This window comes from Poecilia reticulata, linkage group LG7 (genome assembly GCF_000633615.1).
Source record: "Poecilia reticulata strain Guanapo linkage group LG7, Guppy_female_1.0+MT, whole genome shotgun sequence".
Lineage (NCBI taxonomy): Eukaryota > Metazoa > Chordata > Actinopteri > Cyprinodontiformes > Poeciliidae > Poecilia > Poecilia reticulata.
Window position 1 is genome coordinate 8692882 of NC_024337.1, and position 9758 is coordinate 8702639.

The 9758-nt window shown below is 40.4% G+C and overlaps 1 protein-coding gene across 2 annotated transcripts in view; it reads left to right on the plus strand.

Annotated features, from left to right (window-relative positions):
* Nucleotides 1–9758, plus strand: part of prex1 (phosphatidylinositol-3,4,5-trisphosphate-dependent Rac exchange factor 1) — an 85912-nt gene that overhangs the window by 29157 nt on the left and 46997 nt on the right. For both annotated transcript variants that reach the window (XM_008413196.2, XM_017305840.1), the window contains exons 12-15: nt 435–580; nt 1757–1849; nt 5527–5675; nt 5760–5845. In XM_008413196.2, coding sequence (XP_008411418.2) covers nt 435–580; nt 1757–1849; nt 5527–5675; nt 5760–5845 — 474 coding nt within the window. The remainder of the gene's footprint in view (nt 1–434; nt 581–1756; nt 1850–5526; nt 5676–5759; nt 5846–9758) is intronic.

Genomic DNA, 9758 nt, shown 5'->3' on the forward strand with positions numbered 1-9758 from the left:
TGTCTGAGGTGCCCCATGTGTTAAAGCAACTCTCATTTCAAGCACACACACACACACGCATACACATGCGCGCACACACACACACACACACGCGCACACGCACACACACACACACGCACACACACACACACACACACACACACACACACACACACACACACACAGCAGATATCTGTTTGTGCTTTCTGGAGAGCTTTCCAGGCTGTTACCCAGATGTGTTTTGACTCCAGATGTTTCAGATGAACATCATGGTTTTATGACCTAATTGACCAATGCCCTCTCTGTTTTGAAGTTTCCCTATTTCTACAGTACATCACATTTTAGAGCTTTTGGTTTTGCTGTAGATTCAGCCAATACATGCTGAGAGATGTGCATACAGTCTGTTACTGATTTTTTTATACTCATGCGTGCTCCTCTTCCTTTTCGTCCCTCAGTTTTGGAGAAGAGTGAGTTTAAAGATGACTCGCAGTTCTTCCGTTTCTATGCTGATGAAGAAACGGAGGGAACCGGCACCAAGAGCAAGCAGCTGCAGCGAAATGACTTCAAACTCATAGAAAACATCCTGGCCAAGTCCCTGGTGGTGAGCCTTCAGGATTTTACATTTACACACAAATTGTAGAAATTCTCTCTCTGCTCAGATTGTGATATCTGCACCATCTGGAACATATATAGATATACGTATATGCTAATAATAAAATGACTGAACACATCTCAAGAACAATAAACCTGGCAGGCAGATGTTCCACTTCACTGCGTTTATCTCCTCCCTTATAAACACATATAACATTGTTTTAGTTGGAAACAATGAGGTTTCATGTATCTGAGGTWAAAACAGGCCACAGTTTTTCTGCAAACATTCGGCTACACTCCTCAGATAAAAGTGTGCATGTGTGTAATCACATTATCATCAGCTGCATTTTCCTGGATGAATCCTCTGTTCCTTTGACTCTGAGAAAACCATAAACCTGAGGCGGACTCAAAGCCTGTGTTTACCTACCTGTGTTTGTCTCTGTACGAAAGCAGCTGATCAGTGAAGGCCTCACAGGTTTGTTAAGAGGACACTGGACAAACAGGAAGACAAAGCAGTTATGTAAGAATTTTCAGAGCTTTTAACATCATAACACAAATGAATTTACCAGGTAAAATGAGGTCAGCCAGCAGCTCCAGCAGACTGCTTTTATTCTAGTTGGTGCAAGAGAAAGGGACTTGTTTATCCAGCGGAAGCGTACAGGCATAGCCAGCGTCTCTTTCCACGTCCAATGTTGGAAGCAGTCATGCTATCTGGCCTTCCATGAGAAGTGGAAACGGCTTTGACTTGATTAGTGGAACCAATCCCCCCTCTGCTCTTGCCCCGTTACTGAGGCGAAGTGCAGGAACTCTTTATTTACCGCAGTCATCTCCTCTGATACAACAAAGGAGATCGCCATCTTATCAGGGCTGTGCAGCAGGAAGAAAGCCCAGCAGCAGCAGCAGACGCTAATGGAGGACCTAATGGGTTTTGACGATGACGGTCTCAATTCATGGGGTGGTGGGGGCCAGGAGACATGTGTGATGAGGAGAGCCAAGAACATCTTCGGATGTGAAACTCCCGACAGGAGGAGGAGAAAATCCCAAAAATCTCAAAGGATTTTATGTTAACATGTGGATTTATGTAGATGTGACACTTTTTGGGAAAAGGGGGCAAACTTTAGCAAAAGTGTAGAAAAAATATTTGTCACGCAATGAAGCAGTATAAATGTTTCTGTCTGTGTGCCAGATTCACCCTGAGGAGGAAGACTACGGCTTCGAGATTGAGGAGAAAAACAAAGCCATTGTGGTGAAATCTGTCACCAGGGGCTCCCACGCAGAGGTAACACACACACATACACACACACACAGAGATAACATACACACACACACACACACACACAGAGGTAACACACACACACTCAGACGCTCTTCCTGCCACAAGGCGTTCGTTCCAGTTAGTTATGGTCGTCCTCTGTTCTGACAGCGGTTGTCAGTCTCCTGCTCTTCTCTAATTGGCTTCAGAATCGTTGCCCAGATGACAAAACACACATTTGTGTTTTACTGTATGAAATAAATTTTTTATTAAAATAAAAAAGAGCCACTTTTCTTTGAAATTGATGGAGCGTACTTGTTTTCTTTAAATGTTTGCTGTCTGAATTGATCAATCTGACTATAAAACAAACTTTTGTATTGTCTGAAATAATTTACTTGAAATCAGTAATCAGTTTCTGTATCCACTGGGCCTAAAAGGTCATTTTGTCACAGTAATGCCAAAAACACCAAGTACATAATGTCTAATTGTTAAAGGGGCATTGTTTTGTAAAATTGACCTCTTCTTTGAGCTTTACACCATGTTACAAAGTTATTCCTTCATTATAAACAAATCTGGAGTGTTGCTTTGATTATTTCATGCCTGTTTGAGAAATCCTTTAATCTCCTTGGCAACCATATAGCTGGGTGCCTAAGCGCTTGCTGTCACCAAACATCACCTTCCCTGCATCTCATCCTGGAAGCTTCAGCCTCACAGAGCAGCTCCTCCCCCACTCAGCTCCTTCAGACTAGCCTGCAGCAATTAGGAAACCCCTGGCGGAACTGTTTCTGCTTCGAAGAATGTTTGTAAATGGCTTAACACAGAAATGTTGTTATGAGGCTGAGTGTTGCTAAGAACAGGAGCTTCTTAAAGAGACAGAGACTTAATTTTAAGGGGTTTACTTACGAAGTTAAGTTTCTTTTAAGTTCTGTTTGATATATGCGGCATTTAACAGTTACTGGATTGTGCTGCAAAATGGCCCAAAGTACCTGGAAGACACATAAGGAAACAGTTTTCCAAATTTCTTAAAAATAAAATCTGATGTGGTGTGTATTTGTGTTTATCTCCTCTACTCTGATGCTGCTGTTCAATCTGACCAATCACATGACTAACTAGCAGAGGTGTGACCAAGTCACTGTGTTGAAGGTCTCAAGTCTCTGTCCTCAAGTCGAGTCAAGTCTCAAGTCAAGAACCTTTAATTTCAAGTCATTTCAAGTCGTTTTTGTCTCTTGCTACGCACACATACATACATTAGGAGAGAAGAGAAACAGAGGGACGGTCTGCGCATATTGATACGGAATGAGTGAAATTAATTAATGACGCCACTTTATAAATAATGTGTTTTACATTTTAAGACTTTGAGTAAAAAATATCAAGTCTTTTCAAGTAAACAGCTTCAAGTCGAGTCAAGTCCCAAGTCAATGGCATGAAAGTCAAAGTCAAGTCCGAGTCTTTGAGCATTTTTTCAAGTCAAGTCTCAAGTCTGATTTTAACGACTCGAGTCCAAGTCATGTGACTCKAGTCCCCACCTCTGCTAACTAGGAAAGGAGAGGTGAAGTTTATTTGTTGAGCACGTTTCAGCCACAAGGCAGTTCAGTTTTTTAGATCATAAACACATCATAAGTAACCGGTTATGAGATCTAGTCAAAGACCAGTCGAGAGGCCGATGATGAAGTTGCAGAGATCTTTGGCTCAGTTGGGAGAATCCGTCGTCATGACAGCTATTAGATGCATAAATCTCAAACATGGCATTTGTGTTTGGCGTTTGTGCAAATAAGCAGACACTTATTTGCAGAGTCATAAAGAGGAGACAGAAAACATGTGGAAGGAGGTCAGATGAAACCAAATCTGAAGTTTGTGGTTATGTTTGAGACACAATGGGGAAAACATTTAAGGGTTTGATGAAGATCCTTACAAAGTACTGCACACTGTTTATCACCTATAATCCAGTTTTACATTCTCTATCCTTTCAGCTGTCCTCTGCTGGGCTGTCCTATTTAACACCATGAAACCTCCTGGCTGCTCCAGCTCCTTCCTTCTCCTTCCTCCTTCTCCTGCTCATGTGTTTTTAGCCCTCCTTCCCCCCGCAGTAACAGGATCGCTGATTGTGACTCGGCCTGTGTGCCAGAGGAGAGAATGAAGCTCAGCTGATTCCCATGGGGCTGTGAAAGGGGCTGACACACACGCACGCACATGCACACACTGAGGTCTTTCACTATACGATGCTATAATAGAAAGTCACGTGTAGTCCGGCTCCCATGCTGTGTAATCACATACATCCTCTCCTCGTCCAAGGGGCCGCGGCTCCTTCCCGTTGCCATGGCATCCAYGCCGGGCTGCGGTCCAGAGTCGGGGTGTGTGGCTTGGCCCCGACCGGATCCGTTCCTGGGACACTGGGCTCCCTCAGTGCCACGGACAGAGGCGGCATTATTCTGACAACGTGACTGAAGATGTGAGAGACGAGATCGTTGGTTGACATGCAGCCATCTGAACGAAGGACTGCCTGGAAGAGCAAAACATGCAACTGTTACTGCGYTGTTGCATGCTTCCAATCTGTGTAAAGGTTAACTTGACCCGGTGAAGGCCGTAGACTCAAAGAAGACGATCACACTGAAAACATGTAGGGTAGGGCCCAGCATTTATCAGTTATCATGAAAACTTCCTCGTCATGAAAAGACTTTTGATTTATTACTGTCAAGATGCGTTTCAGTTATTGAAGGTAAATAAAAAAAATACTTTTTAAAGTAAGTGGCATCTTGAAGAAGTCTGTTGCAAATGGGAATATTTTTTCAAATCTGTTTGTGGTGCCATACAGTTATCAAAAAAATTAGTAATAAGTAGTTTTTTTTTAAAACCATAATACGTATCAGTATCACAACAGTGCCATAAAATATTGCGACAACGTTCTTAGTCCATATTGCCACTCCTATTTATTCTAATTTTTAAAACTGTGAGCTGTGAGTTTGGTGTGGAAATGTGTGCAAATCCATCCAGCAGTAACCAGATGTGCAGTGCAATCATATTAATCTTGACATGCACTTCCTGTATGAAAACACAACTTTCTGTACCTGCTTAGTCCTGCATACTTGATTTTTGTCTCTTGCTCTCTGTAGCTTGGTTCTGCTCCACTCTTTTCACGCTCAACATGCCGAACACTGCAAAACATACTGCACTGCAAAAACACAATAACCAAGGATTTTTAGCTAATTTGTAGTACAAATATCTTCATGCACTTGAAATAAGACAAAGCTAGCAGTGAACTTTTATGCAAGATGAAGGAGCTTGTTTTAGTCAAGAACACCTGAATATTGATAAGAAAAAGAAAGTTTTCGTCCCCCTGATGGATTACTTTTAGCTTATAATGTTGAAAAAATATTTTACTATAAGTGAAAAAATCTGCCAGAGGATCAAAACAAACTTTCATATCTTGCAGAAAAATTCCTAGTAAGCTAATTTTGTTTTAATTTTAATTTCAAGTTGAGACAGAGATTTTCACTAGAAACTAGACAAAAATACTTTTTGTGTTTTTGACTAGTCAGGGAAAAACTTGCCTCACATGGAGGAAAATCAGCTGAGGTCTTGCTGTGGCAGGCCGTTTGTAAACTAAGTGTGATTCATCTGAATCTCTTCTGAACAACGCTTTGAAAGACACAGAGGAAAGCTGCAAGCTATAAAAAGAGCCTTCTGTCTCCTGTCTGTCCTCCCAGATGGCTGGCCTGCAGGTGGGCAGGAAGATCTACACCATCAACGAGGACCTGCTGTTCCTCCGGCCCTTCTCCGAGGTGGAGGCCATGATCAACCAGGCCTTCTGCATACGACGCTCTCTGCGGCTGCTGGTCGCCACCAAAGCCAAGGAGTGAGTGCCATGAATCAATCAGGTGAACGTGTTTAGCAGACACCAAGCACAAGCTGTCCTGACTCGTCCTTTTTCCTTGTCTAGGATTGTGAAGATCCCTGATAACCCAGAAAGCCTCTCCTTCATGCTGTCCGGGTCAGAACCGCCACACGTCCACGCTGTGAGGAAAGGTGAGACCAGCTGGAGGAGACTAAGAGATTCCAGACTGACCTGTTTCTGAGATGTTGGGGCAAAATGTCAGAGTGATGCAGATGCTGGTGGTGGGAATGAGAGAAAATGTAAAAAAAAATATATCAAGGCGTAGAAAAACTTTAGTGAGACCTTATGGGATTTATTTCAAAAGCTCTGAAGGTGCAGTCTTTATTTCCAACAAACAGTCATCCACATGTAGTCGGATATCTGGGAAAATGAATAGATTTTTAAACATACCAGCCTGTGGGTCTGGCATGTTTAAAACAACACTTGGGCGGATTTGTTCGGATTCATGTGGATAAAAACTTTTCTGAAACCAATCCAGAGTGTACAATATTACTTTTTTTCAAATGACATGGCAGAGATATTTCTTTTTATAAAGATTACCAAGCCTAGGACTTTGATCAAACACTCAGGATTCATACATGAATTTAGTTTCTTTTGTGATATCAGTGCCAGAAAATATAATAAATATGTTTATGTTGGCAAAATGACAAATAATTCAGAGAGACCATGGATGATAAGTGAGGTAACTGTTGTGTCTAAATATCTGTTACCCTCTGTTTTTAATTTTATGGGCACCTGTTGACCAGATGACTTTCTCTGCGTTTTAACTCTTCTGTCGTTGGTCTTTTATGTAATCACACGCACGTGCTTCATGAAACCACTTATCTTTCTAATCTCAACCCTCTTTACAGCTTCTTACCTACATATTTACACTCCTTAGAATGACTGAAAGTGGAATAAAGAGGGATTTACTGTATGACTTGAGCAGGGGTGAAAGTAGGGGGGTACGGTCGGGTACCGCTACCCCTAAAAGATTTAGCAGGGGTATGCAGTACCTGCAAGAGAGGGGAGCGGCTGTCTGCTGTAAAGAATCAATGGGTTCACTGTGCAGCCGTGACTGATTAGTTTTTCAAGAACAATCTAAAACACGACTTAATCAGTTAATGAATACCTTTTTTCTCATTTCATATTGTTTCTGAACTGTTCATGCTTTTCTAGAGCAGGGCTGCAACACGTCGATCGCAAAGGTTTTGAGTCTCAGCATGAGGTGACAAACTGAACGCAGCCAGGAGGCTGAGAGCAGCACGTCCTCAAAAACTTTGTAACTTTATTAAAGAACGTGTTCAAATTAATGACACAACAAAAATAATAATCTCAGTAATTATTGTTTCAACAAGGTGTTGCGCAATTCTGTGCGTTTCAGTTCCATTACCAAAATAACTAGCAGAGGAGAAGTTTAAAATGAACTAATCAACCACTGCTGTGTTCATGAAAGTGCTTATTAATAATTGCAAAATAAATATCAAGCCTGAAAAGTAATCTCTGCTTGGCTTGTGGAGCGCAGGCAGTTACCATGGCAGCGGGTGTGCTTAAATGACAGAGAGTAAAAAGGTGCGAGTGGTTTTGAGTTGATCACCTTTTCGGGTTGTATGTTTCATTAAGTATTTAACAAACAAATGGCTTCTACCGTGATAATTCTGTGAAATTAAATTAATTGTCTAATATTTTAAAAAAAAATAGTTTGGTGCTCTCTGGCATCTCGCTTTGAGCTCAGAGTCTGAGAGGCTTTTCCTCTATCAAACTTTTATTTATTTTTTTGCCTCTTATTTAGTGGAAATATTGATGTTGATGAGACTTAATGATAACCTTTTTGAGCGCTATTATATTACTGACGCTCAGAGGAAACCACTGCGCATGTGCTTGGAGCTCCGCCTGCGAGAAAAGGTGGAGGCGATGGGTGACAACAGACACTAAGTCACGTTATTGCTTGGATTTTACGGCGCCACCTTAAGTCCCGGAACTTCACATTTTAACGGAAAAAAAGAGCAACGAGACTTGGATGTAACGAGTAACGAGACAGTTTTGTAGAAATGTAGTGAAGTAGAAAGTACAGATACTTACTGTAAAATGTAGTGGAGTAAAAGTAGAAAGTATCCATTATTAAATCTACTTAAGTAAAGTACAGATACACGAGAACTGTACTTAAGTACAGTAACGAAGTACTTGTACTTCGTTACTTCCCACCACAGTGACAAAGACTATTATTTATATGTAATTCTTTCATTAGTAAGATACATCCCAAATCTTCCATTTTTGTTTTGAACGTTTCATAAAGACACGATGTGAGGAAGAAGAAGGAGAATCTATAAAGAGAGACGGATTCACTGCAGCACGGATGAATCTCATATCGGATTTTGGACTCAATCTCAGCTGCTGAATCTCTGAAGCTAGAACTCGTCTGCTGAAAAACATCTATATATATCTATACAGGTCCTTCTCAAAAAATTAGCATATTGTGATAAAGTTCATTATTTTCCATAATGTAATGATAAAAATTAAACTGTCATATATTTTAGATTCATTGCACACCAACTGAAATATTTCAGGTCTTTTATTGTTTTAATACAGATGATTGGGGGAGATGAGGGGGGCAGAGACGCGGCGGCAGCGTGTCTGTTGGTCTGTGTTACCCAGAAAGCAGTTGGGCACAATATCGCAACACCGTAGGTGAAACAATGACTGGGGCCAGGCACGTGCAGAGGGAGGGGCTGGGGTTGCTTGAGCACCTGCCCTTTTTGCCCCAAAGTGCCCTTTTGGTCAATTTTTATTTTTATTTTATTTWTTTTTTTGTATTATTATTTTCTAAGCCCCCTTCTGACACATAACATGTACTAAAATTATTTTATTATTTTTTTGTACAACATAATAAGCCCTCTGGTCACCTTGTTACCTTTGACCTTTTGCCCGTGACACAGTTGCCTCTCTCACAGTGAGATAAAGCGGCTAACTGGAGCTCAACGTAGCGAACGTTCCAGATTACAAAACAGTTTTTGGTGAATTTTAAAAAAAACGTTTTTGGTGAATAAAGTGGAGTAGACTTGCTGCTTGTCAGATGACRGAAAACGTTRAARTATCRTTTCTGCTTCAGCTCGGAGTCGCGGTTTAAGCAGAGAGGTAATGAAATACAACAGACACTGACAGGCCTCTGCGTCTGCCTTTCTCTGAAGAACTACTGAGCRGGAGGAGACAGCCAGGTGAGGAGAAACTGTTCTTATCTATCTATTCAGTATTTTTATCATACAGACATTAGGCTGTTGTTGGTGTGCTATTAGCTAGCTGCTAGCTAACGACTTTGTTAGCAAAGCTGGATAACTAAAAGGCTTCTTCCCTGTATCTTTAATGATATCAGTCATTYTTTAGTATTTATTATGCAATAGGGGCACATCGCCCATCCAAAACCGATCATCTCCATAATGGATATATGTCCGATCATCTAATTTCCTTTGCTGCATAATGTACATTGCATTTATTCCAGCATTAGGTAAATGTATCTAGAAGGAGAATAACACTTAAATAAAAGTCCAACAAGGTTATTCATTTAGAATTAAAAATAACTCACCCTGAATTACCATGATAGATATAATGAATGTAATAAAAGTGACATTAATGAAGGGGAAAAAACTCATCCAGACTTTAAGTTTAGGGTTCACACAGTATGAAGTTACATTTTTTCCCAATTATTCAATGGAGGAAAAAATTTACCTCAGTTAAGTAAAATAAAATTGTAATCAAAACTTTTGGAATTGATGATTTCTTTTTTTTTAAAAACAAATCGTTTTCTTTAAAAAACTTTTTTAAATTAAATAACTAATTTTTGTCTTGTGAACATAAAAAGTTATTTGCCAAACATAAACTTTTATTTGCACACATCAGAAATCTTTTGTTGTGATTTTAGGCCCCGCCCACAACGTCATGTGAGAATCACAAGCAAAACTTTGAGTCAAATAAAAACTTAGAATATTAAGAAAAGATTTCTGACATGCAAAATAAGTTTGTTTTGCAAAAAACATGCACTTCATCAGACGAATGTGATTTAAATGTTTA